Source organism: Pteropus vampyrus, unplaced genomic scaffold (genome assembly GCF_000151845.1).
Source record: "Pteropus vampyrus isolate Shadow unplaced genomic scaffold, Pvam_2.0 Scaffold543, whole genome shotgun sequence".
Lineage (NCBI taxonomy): Eukaryota > Metazoa > Chordata > Mammalia > Chiroptera > Pteropodidae > Pteropus > Pteropus vampyrus.
The window spans coordinates 365,657-380,729 of NW_011889324.1; the positions used below are offsets into that span (position 1 = coordinate 365,657).

The 15,073-nt window shown below is 40.1% G+C and overlaps 2 protein-coding genes across 3 annotated transcripts in view; one reads left to right on the forward strand and one right to left on the reverse strand.

Moving 5' to 3' along the window:
- Positions 1-592: 592 nt before the first annotated feature.
- LOC105308074 (60S ribosomal protein L36a) overlaps positions 593-15,073 on the reverse strand; it is a 16,706-nt gene continuing 2,225 nt past the window's right edge. Inside the window, exons 2-6 of the mRNA XM_023525234.1 lie at positions 3,256-3,488; positions 2,752-2,857; positions 2,466-2,533; positions 1,039-1,161; positions 593-748 (exon numbers count right to left, since the gene is read on the reverse strand). Of these exons, the coding sequence (XP_023381002.1) occupies positions 728-748; positions 1,039-1,161; positions 2,466-2,533; positions 2,752-2,857; positions 3,256-3,488 (551 nt within the window). The 3' untranslated portion in view covers positions 593-727. The remainder of the gene's footprint in view (positions 749-1,038; positions 1,162-2,465; positions 2,534-2,751; positions 2,858-3,255; positions 3,489-15,073) is intronic.
- The window catches only part of BTK (Bruton tyrosine kinase), a 32,115-nt gene continuing 24,647 nt past the window's right edge, over positions 7,606-15,073 (forward strand). Inside the window, exon 1 of one of the 2 annotated variants that reach the window (XM_011383804.1) lies at positions 7,606-7,768. The gene's annotated coding sequence lies outside the window, so the exon portion shown is untranslated. Of the gene's footprint in view, positions 7,769-13,771; positions 13,847-15,073 lie in introns of those variants that run through there. The other variant, XM_011383805.1, reaches the window with a different exon arrangement.

Here is a 15,073-nt window from a genome sequence, read left to right on the forward strand (position 1 = left end):
GATGCACTTCCAGTCACCAAAATGTATAGCATACGTGCTTTGCCATCCAGTTTTGTTGCTCAAGTGTGAAGAGCTGAACATCAGTAAGAATGAAGTATATGGTAATATACAGAGAAAAGAGATGTAAAATTTGAAACTGTTAGGTATTGTTAAAAATGGAGATATCCCTGCTAGATTCCACTGGGAATTTTAATTCACTAGAAATTATCTTTTGCAGTAATTTTGACATGAAAAGAATTTGTCTACTAATTTTGAGGCATGTCAAAACATCTAGGTGGTATACGTCTGAAGACGTATAATACATACAATATGCTGTGCCTAGAGAACGGGGCCAAAATTCCTCAAATGACTGAAGTAGCAAAGGTAAAACAAATTATTTCACTCTTGGTAAACTTTACATTTTCTATAGATAGAATTGTTACTGAGCTCACTCTGTCAGCGAGGTTTAGCTCTCTATTTATAACCCGTAGCTCTTGCTTTGAAACAGCAAAAAGGATCCCATGAAGTTGCAAGTGACTGAAGTGCCAAACCAGACCACAGCTTCTGATAGTTCAGCCAGATTCAACCGAAATGAACAAAGTACACGGAACCATCAAGCCTAAATTTCCCCCAAAGGGGAATTTTATTGACACTAGTTTATTTCTTTCCCAGAAGATCAACTCCGACCACATGAAGTGAACATATCCTCAAGATTTTATTGTCTTCATGATAAAACAAAATATGAAGCTTAGAACTGGATCACTTGGCCCTGTAACAGAAAAGAGTTTTGTTTTTTTTAATTTTGCAAAGAATCTCTACTCCATCAGAACAGTGTCTATTCCTAAAGGGATCACCATCCTTTAAGGTTAAGTCCTCAATTCTTCCTTTCCTACTCACGCCAAAACCAACACCAAAAGCCTCACACCCTCAGCTATAGATCAAGTTATTTTGAGAGGACTGCCCGATCCTTATGTCACAATAAATGAATGGGCAGAAATGTTCACCTCTTCAAATAAAACTGTATAGAAAAGATTAAACCATCCACCCCAAATTATATACCTTTCTCTTTTTATCTCCTCCCAGTTCAAAATGCTTGCATCTCTTTATAGCCAGCATTCTCTTAGATCTGCAGTTGGGCTCAACGCATTCAAGCCTCAAGACAATCTTCTTTGTAGTTTTAGCCTGGAAAAAAAATTTAAGTCAAACCCTTCATAATCACTGAGAAAATCTCTTCAAAAATGAGTATGTTGGGTTAATACTACTTAGAGCTTTGCAAATAAGACAATTTGTCTTTAGCTGTAGGGAGAAAACAAATGTGAAAAACAGTGAATTTAAGAGAAAATGTAATAAATAGCAAAGGTAGCAGGTTATCTCATTGCCATCAAGTTCTCCATTCACAAACATGCTTCTTATCAAATAGGTACTCATTATACTACCATGAACTTGGGGCCTTTCAGCTGCTCTACGGTTAAGTATTCCACAACCAAAAATGTATCATCCAACTAGTCCCTGAATGGCTGCTCCAGTCACCTGCCTGAGAGTTGGTCAGAGACATTTAACTTTCCTCCCCTGTCAGATTTTTGATAAACACAACTTTCACAATTCGTAAAATAGGGTTAACAACTGTTACTTAAGATCTATCAAGTCTCCAAAGACTACCTACAATTACATCTAGAATTCAACGACATTATTTTAACTTAAGGTACACTCCCCAGGAATCCTCAACTTTTTAAGCTTGCTCTCGTATGCAGAATTCTACTGCTGCTAGTTCACAGTTCTCAAAGACTCCAAAACCCAGCTAGAACCTCCCCATCTTCTAAACAAGTTACCTGAATGTGAAAACGGAATCAAGCATTCCTTTCAACACTTTGAAATCAAATCATTTATTGCACCTAAATGAACACTAAAGTCATTCCTTAATACTTTCTGGAACTAGGCTAAATGAAGAGCAAAGTGCCTGAAGACTGTTCCAAGCACTGTGTTCTTTAAGGGGTAACAAAATCACCTGAGGTCAAGAGAGAAACACATCAAGCCTGAGAATGACAGAATTCAGGAGGCCGCTGGAAGACCATTTTAAAGAGCTTTATGACTTCATGAGATAGGTAGCAGACAATGCAGATGAGCTGAGGAGCAAAATGAGAACGATTCTTATTGCAAGAGCTGAGGATTCACTAGGACATGAGAGAAAGGAACAGGGCAAAGGAAAGATTTACTAGTGTATTCCAACTTCAGTTCTTAGGAAGGCAGAGCACATTCCTTAACTCGATGTTTGCCTCTTCAGAAAAAAAACAAACAAAAAAAAAACCAAAACACTGCAATGGTAGAATACTGGAGACTAGAGTCAGACAGGGGTTGAACTCCCAGCTCCACTGCCTACTATGTATGTCACTATAGGTGAATGAGATAACTTCGCTGAAACTATGAACACATACTATGTACACTGCAGAAGTGTGTGGGAAGCATACCAAACAGTAATTACTACTCACCTTTTTGCGGAAAATCGGCTTAGTCTGCCCACCATAACCACTCTGCTTCCTGTCATAACGCCGCTTTCCTGGGAGAACGAAAATTATTATTGTATAACAAAATAATGAATCCCAACAGCCACATGGCAAAGTCTTCTTCCGGGTTTTATCCTGGGGTTTCCAGCAGAAATAGCAATGCCCAACAAGTGGGACGTGGTGGCAGCGGGGGAGCGGCGGTTCTAGACTCCTACACTATACTACTACACAAATGCCACAGTGTAACCAGATCACCTACAGACCGTCTTACCCTGCGCATACAGAGAGTCTTTGCCCTTCTTGTACTGTGTCACTTTGTGGGGTTGGTGCTTGCCACACTTCTTACAGAAAGTCCGGCGGGTTTTAGGAACGTTCACCTATGAAATAAACCGTTCAGTACGTGCCGTGTTATCAGACGCCAATGTGACAATTACGACCCAAATGATAAGGCGGCCCGCGAGGACTCGACTCTCAAACTCCTTGCTCACACACAACGTTCTACAGAAGGTGGTCCAGCTCTATATGCTCCAAGCACAGCAGTTTCCGACGAGCCCCAAAGTATTAAGAGAACATATCCACTCTACCACCTAAGTCTACCTCTTTGATCCTATCACTTCAATTCCTGGCCCTGAAGCCTGGTCCCTTTGGGGCCGGTCCCATCAACACTGGGTTTCTTTGGCGAGTCCGCCCACGGGCCTGGACCCTGGGATGGCACCGTCGACGGAGGAGGAAAGATTAAACTGGATGTTACTGTGCCCCCACCCTAAAGTCCTACCATGTTAGCGAGATCACAACCAGCAGGGAAAGAAAGAGGCAGGCCCGGAAACGGAAGTATGTAGGAGGTTCCTGGTTGCTCTTCCTCGTTGGAGTCGGTAGGAGAGACATAGAGTCTAAAGTTCTGTGTGCATCGCCCTCTGGTGGCTAAGAGGACGATTCGGAGCCGCAGGCGGGATCTTAAGGAACGGCTCTCAGGCTGATGATCTATTGTCTTCGACTTCCTCCCGCCCCCTAGCTGTGGAACTTTTCCTCACTTCATCACTTTTGGCAGATGCTGATTAGGCGCAGCCTGAAGTGAAGGAAGCAGTGTTCTTGCCATACCCTCTGGCCAACCTCTCCCTATCCCGGATGGAAGCCAGGACTAGGGTCAAGTGGAGGAGGTCTCCACCGGCACGTTCCATTCCTGTTCTACCTCAAGGACACTGGGAACGTCTTTTGCAGTGAACTGTTGGTTCACTGAAAGCTTGGAGGGAGCCAGTACTCGAGTTCATCTGTCACATAGCCAGTTGGTCCATTCAACAAATGTTTATTGAATGCCTATTTCTGTGTTGGACACAATAATCAAATAAGCATGTTTGCAAGTGTGTAATTTCAGACTAAATACTTTATAAAAAATTAAAAAAGATCAGTGATCAGCATTAAAACAACCTTTTTCTGTTGAGGGAGCAAGTTGGCTGCCCTTGATTCTGAAAAGTGGGGAAGAAATTGTTCAGCTCCTGCAATCAGGTCAAGAGATAGAAAGTATCCAGTGGCTCTTCCCTTTCCGGTTTGAAAGGCATGGCAGGACTTACAAACTCTGTGACCAAAAGCAACCACAAAGGATGGTCTGAATATAAACATTTCTGACTAGGCAGGTCATGGCAGGTAATTATATCCCAGGCCTACAGTTTCCTCAGCAAAGGTCAATCTTTACTTTAAGTGAGCCCTGTCCATTGTTCTTATACATCTAGGATAACATACCTCTGAAATGTCAGAGTAATTTTCTTTTCTAGGCTCCTTGAAGGTACAAGCACAAACACCAGAGCACAGGACCACCAAAGCATGAGATCACAGAAAAGTACATTGTTATCTTGTTCCCCGCATACCACTTCCATATGCCGTAAATGTTAATAAACTAGCCTGTGCCCACCAATGTAAAAGAAGTATGTGTTTCTCTATTTTGCCTTTTATTCAATCCTAGAGATTTCCCCACTTTGCTTTCTCTTACCTCCTTAATCTACCACCAATGCATTTCAGATATTCCTTACATTTTCTCCTTTGATTCTGAATGCATAAAAGGAAATGTAAAACTGCTGCTCTCCAGAGCATTTTCTTTATCCATTCGGCTTTACTTCCAGGCATGTCTTCAAAATTTTGGCTCAAATAAACTCTTATAAAACTTTTCAATATGTTTGGACATTCTTTCACCAACACCTGGCAGAAGACATGTGCTAGGTTTCAAAAGAGTCCAGTAGAGAAAGACTCAGGTACTGAGCACTTAAAATGGATTGTCTCGTAAAACTTTTACAGTAATTCCAGGAGCTAGGTGGTACCATTATTCCCATTTTACGAATGAGGAAATCGAGACCGTGGACTGTTTTAAAAAATTGCCCAATGTCGATAGTATTTAGTGGAGCCAGGATGCAAACACAAGTGATATGAATCCAGAGCCCAGGTGCCCTTACCATTATACAATATGACTATTGTGGCCTGGGAATTATAATAGCTAACAATTATTGAGTATTTATTATATGCTAGGCATTATCTTAGCCACCTTGTATACTACCTTTTTAATCCTATCACCCCAGGCAGTGGGTACCATTATTAATATTTAACAGGTGAGGAAACTGAGGCACAAGAGGCATTAAATTCACTTACTCAAAGTCATACAAATGGTTATTTTGCGGAGCCGGAATTTGATCCCAGGTGATCTAACACCACAGCCTTGCACTTAACCACAACATCACACAGGGGAAGCAGGGGCAACTGCAGGGTAGAGGAGAATGAGGAGAGAAAATTGGGCAGGGATGCAGGAGGAGGTGCCAGTGGATTAGGCGCTAATAAACTATGAGAGCCTGAGATCTCCCCCTTGCATAACTCTCCAGGATCACCCACAGGTCCTGAGCTGACTTTCTGACCATCCCCTTTTTGTCGGATGGCTCCAGGCATGAGATAATACAAATAGGACCATTACCTACTACATTTCTTAAAAATTTCTTTGCCAAACAGCCAGCCTGTAGTCTCATAGCATTTTATTCTCTCCAGGCTCTTAGGTAGTATCACTGACTGGCCTTTGAGGAGTTTCTAGAGGTTTTAAATGTTAGTTACTTGGAAATATGAAGACAGTAAACGTGGCCCCTCTTAGTCTAATGAACTTTATTTCATTCTATAATACCTCATGTGACATGGCTTTGGTTTCGATTCCCTTCATAAGTCCTAGTCTCTGTTTTGGACATGCTCCTGCTCAGTTCTGAGGCACTCAGAACTGAACACAGGACTCTAGATATAGCCTGGTCTTGCAGAGTAGGTGGCCCATTTACATTCCTCTGTCTAGATATTTTACTTTTGCAGACAAGTCTAATATCACTTTGTATTTTCTGACAGCCATGTTACTGACATGACATTTCTACTGATTACTACCAGCAAAAACGTCTGAACCATTTTCACAAGTCCTACTGCTACTCCACTTTCACCTGGAGTTATTTGAAGTTCAATGTTGCTGCCCAATTATGGGATATGAACCTTAGCCTTGGTAAAATACACTTGTTGAATTTAGTTTATCACACTAGGTACTCAAGATCTTTCAGAAACTCTTTGCTCTGCTTCTATCATTCCATCTAGCTAACAACAACCTCTTCCCATTCACTGATTAGCTAAACTATTTTCTATAGCTCCCTAAAAAGGTTATTAATGAAAATGTTGAACAAGATAGCATCAAACACAGAACCTTATATTACATTGGGAATCTTTTTAGGTGACACTAGGCCATTTATTTGCACTATTTAGGTGCAATCCTTCTGTCTATCTAGCCCAAATGTATTAAGAGAGTGCTCATGGGAAGAAGGTGAGGAAGCATCTAGGTTTACTTTCCCCTTTCCTTTGTCCTGCTCTCCTTTGTCTGGACCCCCTATTGTATGCCTATCAAATCTCAGACTCAATCATAAGATGCACCTTGAGAATAGACAGGGCATGTGACAAAAAGTAGAATCTGAATAAAAAAAAGGGGAAAGAAAGTTAAATGTCTGTGACCAACTCTCAGGCAGGTGACTGGAGCAGCCATTCAGGGACTAGTCGAAAGGCTATAAATTGTCAATAAAATAGGAAGATCACGCAATAACTTGCTGCCCATCTATTTTGTGCAGATGTGAGGATTAACCACTCTACTATCCTATGATTACTTTTTTAAAAAGTCCTATCACCTTAAAAATTCTGACGAACTTCTGGTGGAATCTGTGATCTATTTCTGCATTAGGATACAGCACCTGGGGCAAGTAAACATGACAGCATCTGATGTGTCAAGGTGGGCAAGCAGGTCAGTCATTAGGGGCTCTGCTGCCATCTTGGTCTGTAGCCAGTACTGACTGAATTTCTTAGGAGAATGCTTTGGGAGAAGATTGCTGCTGGAACATAATGGAGGTGACCGAGGAAACATTCAGGCTTTAAGTAACAAACCTATTCTGGTTTATCGCTTTACACGATTTATGAGAAAATTGTAAATTAGGAGTTAATCTCTGAGGCAGAATCTTTAATGGAGAAAATCAATATCCACAAAAAATAGAGAAGATCACAAGTCTGTGTGGGCTTGCATTCAGACATTTTTTTCTGTAGAAAAAAAAAATGCCTTCTTAGAAAATGACTCAGCAGGGGGAAGTCTTGTCTCTCCTGTCAGGTTCTGTACTTTGGGGTCCCTTTGTGAGCACTCTCCATTCTTCACTATCAAGTTTGATTGTGTGACCCGGAGTCTCCTCTGCCTTGGAGGACATGAGACTCTAAAGGCAATCTTCCTCTTTAGTCCTTTTGTTTTATCTTTGTGGGTCTACATTTCTCCTCTTTTCTGTAAGTCTCCACTCTCTCGGCTGACCATCTCCACAATCCTTTAAGTATGTAGTCTCTTTACCTTGAGGAGGTCAGCCTGACAACAAGTCTGCTCAAACCTAGCCCCATCTAGAGTCTCAGAGGCCCCAGTAATGTTGAGAAGGGTTCTTTCAGAGCAAACTCAAGATAGTAGTGTCAGAGGTCCCAAGCAAATGAAGGGCGGAGACAGCTGGGGGTGGGGGAGTAGACTAGGGACAGCAGCGGGGAACCAGATACCATGCTGCTGAGAAGAAAAAAAAAAGGCATTGGTTTAAGTCAGGAAACAAAAAAAGGGAACTGAGTGGCTGTGAAAGGGTGGGGTTTGCTCAGACTGTCCTTCCTCTCTGGACTGTAAGAATATGTCTCCAGGACCAGTGTCTTCTGAGATCGAGTCCCACCTTCGAAGTCCTGGCATCTCAGTGCATCTGGGAAGCTACCTGAATTAAGTCAGGACTAAGGTGGGTCTGGGACATGGCAGGGGCTGCCTTTTATGGGACCCCTAAAGGCCAGAGAGAAAGCATGGCTGGTGCCATATAGTTGGCTGGCAGTGGAGGCTGACCGAGGGTGGGAGTCATCAGCACAAGGCCCTGGCAGTCCCTTCTGATGTTCAGAACAGGCTGTAAGGGTCCTTTCTGAGGAGGGTTGTGGGGGGAACAGGAAGAGAAAAAAGTGACATGAGATAATCATTTGAACAGGTAGCAAATGTTGGAAAGAGATACCTGTGTGAAACTTGGCTGAAAAGTAATACTGTCAGTGGCAGTAGGATAAAAATAAGCCCTTTGGTCAAATATTGCTTGAAGACACAGAATACATACTTGTGTTATTGAGGCTCTTAGAAGAAGAAATTCTAAGAGGTATGTTATCTGAGAAAACAGTAAAAGCTCACACGACACAATATGTCGTTGACTTTTGTAACCTGGGGAAATTTACCTGTTAAACCAGGTTTAAGCTACCTGCCTCCAGCTGCATCAGGCCAATGTTACCGGGATTAGAACTGTCTTGTTGGAAAGATTGTGTGCATCAACCTCGTGGTAATAGTGGGTAAGAGACTGGGCCAGAAGAAAGCAGCCTTAGCCTCAGACCAGACTGTGTGGCCAACCCCTGAGGTTTTTCCTATTACCATTGCCTGCCATGTGCACGGCTTTCTTTTCTCTTGTCTTCATCATTTCTCTCCTTTCCTCTCCTCTCCTTCTCTTCATTCCCCCTCTTCCTCCCCTTCCTTTCTTTATCTTTATCACCTTTTCTTTATTCCCTCCTTTATTTTATTCATTATCACATCCCCAGGAACAGAGTCTGTGCTTAGCAAATAATTGTTGAATTGCATTGAATTTTTCTTGCCCCTTTCTTCCTCTGCTCTTTTCCTTTTTCTCTTTCCCCCTACTTGCATAATACCTTCCCTGTAGGATTGTTGAGAGCAATAAGTGTGTTAATATATGTAAAGCAGTTAAAACAAGGCCTGGCAATAGTAAGTGCTAATATCTCAGTGTTTGCTATTGTTTTTATTCTGCCTGAAACCGGCCAGTGTCCCCAAAGGGCCTGCCTAGAGCAAACGGTGTGGCATTTAGAACAATAGGGATTGCTGGCCCAGAATAAGACATCCTTGGATGTGTTGCTGGACCTCCAAATGGAATCCCAGTCCAGTCTCCCAGCCACCCGGCTCTCTAAGTTCCAGTCTCCCAGCCACCCGGCTCTCTAAGTTTCTGTCCCATGCTGTGGATTTCCAGAGGCAGGGCAGCAGCAAAGCCCAGAAGCAGGGGTCTACCAGCTCAGGAACAGGTTTGAGTACTGTTAGTTGTGGGCTAGTTCTGCTCCTTCCTTCGTTTTGCATGCCAAACCTCTGAACCAAGGGTGCTACAGCCTCTCTGGAGCCTCAGTTATTTGATAAAACAATGTCACTCTCCAAATAAGCCACAAAATGCAAATACTCATGGAACCTAAAGCATTCTACCAAAACAATATCCCTTAGAGCTAGCTAGCCTTATCTGCTCTATTCTGACCCCTTTTATATTCAGACTATTTAAACTTGTGTTAAAGTCCAAATTCCTGTTTCTTGTGGCTGGTGATGTGTTTGTTTAGAATCCTTTGTAAACTCCTTATGGTGAAAACTAGTACAATTTTCCTTCCACTTCTAGAGTCTTGGTGCAATTTTAAATTATCATCACTCTAATTTATTGTTTCTTTTAGAGCAAATGTCCTATAGAGTTTCCTTCCAGTGGACTAGATCTATACTAGAAAGTGATTTAGGTATAAGAAGATATGGCTTTTGAAACCAGTTTTGGTGTTTTTCAGCCAATAATGCCAAGATCTGATTGGTAACTCCTGGGAATAAGGAAGAGCTAGAATTTTCAGAGAGGTAGTCTCAACAAGAAGTTAGAGATAGATCTTGACCTAATTCACTCTAAAGCCGCTTGGTTATGCAAACGAAGCCATCAGAGGAGGGGGAAAGAGAACTCCTCTGAGGACCCTGAAACAAATGGGCCACGTGTGACTTTCAGTTTCTGTAGAGGTTCATGTGCACTGACTGAGAGTGTTCAGAGAGCATTAGAAACACAAAAGCCTTAATCTCAGACTTTCCTTCTCACTCTGAGAGCCATCACCCAATGCCCTTAGGGTAAATGTTGGTCATCCTAACTTCCAGGAGAAGCTCATCTCACTGCCCTGCCTCCCTGAAAAGGAAATTAACTATAGTCTATTAGGTCATCCCTAGAAGAAGGAAATTCTAGGGAGTCAAGAGAAGTTAAATTTTAGACAAGTTGGAGGTTGGAATATACTGCAGTTCAAGATCACTGGCTCAATGAGAAAGCAGATTAGTCTGCAATTAAAACAGAGCAAAAAGGTGATTAGAATCAAAAAGAGATAACGTATAGGGAAAGCAGGCTCTCAAAATATTTGGAGTGGAAATAGGTACAATGTTTCTGGAAACTATTTTGTCATCATGCTTCAAAATGCAAAATGTATACTTTTTGAGTTGGTAAATGATGCTTATATAGAGATCCTAATACCATGGGAAAATAATCAGGAGTAATGTTATATAAGAACTTTATAAAATAAGAAGGTATTTTGGGGGAAAAGTGTGTTGGATGGATGGATGGATGAATAGGTAATGTTAAGAAAAAATAAACTACAAATAGCATGTGCAATATGATCTCAAATATAAGAAAAATGCACAGAAAAATGGAAGGTAACATGCTCAAATATTAATGCCTCTGGAAAATGAGCTTATAATTGATGTGTTCTTTTTAATATTCTTCTAATTGAAAGTTTCTATAAAAATGTTCTTTTGATATCAAAAGAAAAATAAATTAAAATATTTAAACCTGGGAAAACAAAACTCTAAACTGAAACAAAACAAAACAAAACAAAGGAGCACACAAGTCCAGAGTGAAAGATATACATGCCAGTAGTCACCTTGAAGGCAGAGGGACAATGCCAAAAGTGTTACCGCCAATCTGATGCTGAGTGATCGACTATCTGGCTCTCTTTTCATCATCACTTGGTCAGAATGTAATGTCTCTAGTGCTGGGCAGAAGAGATGAGGAATCCCAGAGACCTAGAATTTTCCAGAACCACAGAATAAAATGTAAAATGTTAACAACGTAAAATGCTGAAGAAGAACCAGAGCTCTGAGACCTCTTAGAAATGACGATAGTAGATGAGAATTTCCCTGGTTAGACATGCAGCCAGGAAACTGATTATGGCTGGAAGACTTCACCACAAATTGGGTTACTTGTAAAGCTCACCCTGAAGCTTATCATAAAATAATTAGATTTCATTGAGGCCTAGAGTTTCTTGGGAACTTAACAAATAGCAACTAAGTTTTGTTGTTGCTATGGTTATGATATATTAAAGAAGACTTCTCTCTGGTTTCAGGGCCAGGGAATTCTCAATCAAAATCTCAATCAGAACCTAAGAGAAATTTGTAGTAGGCCAAATTTAGCCCCTCAGTTATACTCTAATTAGAGACAGTTGATAATTCTATCAGATTTCATAGTAAAGCATCAGTTAGGAATGAAGAGGACACAAGGAATATCACAAAGGTTACAGTCCAACAGATAAGCCAGACTTGAGTTTGCCACTTTGTCTGAATAACAGGATTTATTCTGAAAGTGGAAAACTATGATCATGTGCACAACAATGTTCATTGACAGCATTGTTAATAACTGAAAACAAACAACCTCAATATCAATCAATAGGAAAATAGATGAAGTGCGATGTCATCATATTGAATACTTTATAATATAGAAATGAATTCAATGTATGAAGTAGAGCTACCAAGACAAATCTTAAAACATTACATTGAGAAAAAGGGCAAGTTGCTGAAGAATATGTACCACTTACATAAAAATGTAAAACATATAAACCAAAACTAAACATTCTTCTGGATACTTACATATGTAGTAATGATATAAAAACATGCGTAGGAATGACAAACACCAAAGTCAAGATACTGGTAACCTCTAAGTAGGGAGGGGACTGATTGTGGAGGAGGGCACGAGAAGGTTTTGAATCTATGAATGGCACTTCTAAAAACACTGGAAGTTATTATAGCACAATGTAGTACTTTATAGAGGTAAATGGTGATACATATATATAATATTATCCTCTGTATTTTTGTCTATTTGCAACATTTCGTAATATAAAAGAAAGTATGTTCAATCAAAGGTTTATATCCACAGTAAATAATAACAACCCAAGGGACAAAAAGTAGGGGTTCCACCAAAACCCTGAGCTTTTATCCCATCAACAATGAAAAATCCTGAAAAGGGGACAGCGAATGACTCTAGGAATTCACCAGTTAGGATCTCCTTGTGGAAGATTTAAAGGAAAATGTAAGAAAACCTGGTAGGACTGAGAAGAGTCCTCAAGTGGGAAAAAGTTCAGTTGACAGTTAACAAGGCCGAATTATCTTTTCCAGCCTGGAAGAATACTGCAGAGGAAAGTGCTCCATGGTCTTCTCTCATCCCCTGCACTTACCACCATTTCTCCTTTTGCCAAATGTTCCTAGAAGATAAAGAGGGTCTGTCCCAACTGCTGTTTGATGATAGACATGGGTAATGACAGGATGCTGAGGTAGATGGCATTGTACCTTGTTGAAGGCAAATAATAATAGTAATAATAATAATAATAATAATAATAATAATTCCTCTGAGAAGTAGTGATGTACCACAGAAACAGCAAGGGCTGTGGAGTCCAAATGGATGCGGTTGGACAATAACATAATCTCCATGAATCTGACTCCCTTTATCTGTTGTGAGCAATAAATGAAATAATGCATGTAAAATGCCTGACAGGTAGACTGCACTGAGAGAAATAGAGTTATCTTCCATTTCCCTGGGGAGAAAAAGGAATGACCGGAATCTTGCTAGGCAATTAAGTAATGCTTTAAAAGAGAAATAATGAGAAAATACTGCTTCTTGAATATTCTACTAAGTGGTTATTTAAACTATGACTGACTGGTTATTTCTAACTAACATCCCCTAGACTCTTCCCAATCATAAGCGGGCTATGAAGTCTTCTGAATTTTACTCTGGTGTTGTCCCTAATAGTGTTTTATCCTAGCATGAGTAAAGATAGGAACCAAGGATTATTTAGTTTACTGATTCTACAACTGCTATTTATATTAACTCTTTGGCATAGTGGAGTTTGTAAGATGGCTGAACTGTTACTACTAGCAAGCATCGTTTTTCTGAATTCTGCTGCTCCATAGGTTGCTGGGAGGATACAAAAGGTGACCCCATGAAGATCCTTGCATTTGTAGTTTAATAAAGAGAACATTATAATACTGGAATTCTACATTTTAAACGAAGAGCTCTATGTATTTCTATTATTCCCTCCTCCTCTTTCTTTATACAAACACCGTGTGTGTGTGTGTGTCTGTGTGTGTGTAATTCATGTCACTTCCGTTTCCACCCTCCGAGTGAAGTGCATGGTCAGCCCTCACAGTGTATCTTTTGTGGTCGAATCAAGTCTGTAGGCTGCTGAAATTGCTAGAAAAAAAATAGGACCTGCTACAATAAGTACCCAAAGAAGCTGCAACTGCCCTCTGGTGTCCATTACACACCAGCCTTCAGGAAGACATAAAGATGGATACCTCTCCTTTCACATTATTGCTTGATGCAGTGGTGACTAAGTAAGAGCTACCACATTTCCATGCTGTGTGTGTCTGAACTGGATCACAAGGAATAGGAGGAACGAGGTTAAAGAAGGGGTGACCAGGCCATGGAAATCCCAGTAATCCTCCAGCTCAGTGATCTAGAGGTAGAGGCCATTTCAACCCTTGCTCATAGGGGCGATGGCAAGTGAGAGGCTTACTTCCTCATACTAAGACTGAAACTAAACCTTACCTCAACACTGACACTTGAAAGAGAAGAAGGCTTCCTCTTATACGAACTAGATTTGTTCCAAAAATGAAAAAGATCAGAGGCAGCTTCCAGAAAGACCTGTCTTATAGGAAATAAGAGCAGAGACCAAGACTGAAGCAGATGTTGGGTCTGAGCAGGGAGTGTATCCACCAAGAGTTTACAGTAAATCTAAAGGTAAATTGCTGGATGTGCTTTTCTCAGCTAAAAGAAGCACAACTGAATGTGCTTTACTGGGCAGCTTCTGATCTAATTTACTGGTTATGCTATTCAGTTTCTTTAGAGTTTTATTTTGTTTTCTATAATTTGAGTCTTTGATGGTGAAGAGATAATTGGAATTCATTATGAGAACAAAAGCAATATTATTACAGAGATCTCGGTTCCTGAGAATAGAGCATTACTACTTGATTACCACTACTTCTGAGCAAACAAATAATTTTAATGTTAAAAGAAATCTCTTTGGGCTTTGAGTTGAATCTGAATGTTGGAAAGGACTCTCTTGGTTGTAAACCCTTATCAGTTTGTCATTCCTGTGAAAGACCATTTAAATCAGGGAGTCAGAGAAGAGAGCTATGTGGCAGAGTGTGGGGAGAGGTTTGTTCCTTTGTCCAATCTTTCTCGAAAGATCATTTACAAACCATTGAACCAATCCATCACCAGAAGACAAGGGCATCCACATAGTGAATCATTCCGAACATCCCCGGTGTTCCTTTAATCTATTTTTGTCCCCTCAGTATGATAATAGAACCTTCTACACCACAGGAAAGAGCAAAGCAATGGTGTGGATAGCCTCATGCCTCAATAAAAACCACTCCTTTGCTTTCTTGGTGTGAGCAATAATCTGTGCTTCACAGGTAGAAAAAAAAAAACCTGCTGACTTTATTTATTCTGCTTCCCTGGTGCCACCAAAAGTATAAAGAGTTTAGTTTTAAAGATAAATCACCCACCCCAAACAAAACTTGACAAGGAATGGTGATTTTTTTTTAGTATTTATTTAGTGTCCATTTTTTGTGACGGTATTTATATTTTCACTTTACCTTTCTAATGAAAATTTAGAATTAGTAATATAAGATAGTGCATAAACTTTAAGCAAATAATTAATATGAAGTGTTGTTTTGTATGAATAAAAAAACCATGGTGACTTTTTTTTTAGTTAGTACTAATATCTTTATTATGGAAAGGAAATAATTTTTATCACTTAAAATGTTTCTTTTATTTAAATGTTCTACAAATTTTTATTTTTAAAATTATGGTAAAATACATATAATATAAAATGTATCATTTTAACCATTTATTTATTTATTTATTTTAAATTTTAATTAGTTTCAAGTATACAGTACATTGGTTAGACATCAATATAGTTAGTAAAATGTTCCCCCCAATTGCTCCCTCCCCTGACCCTCC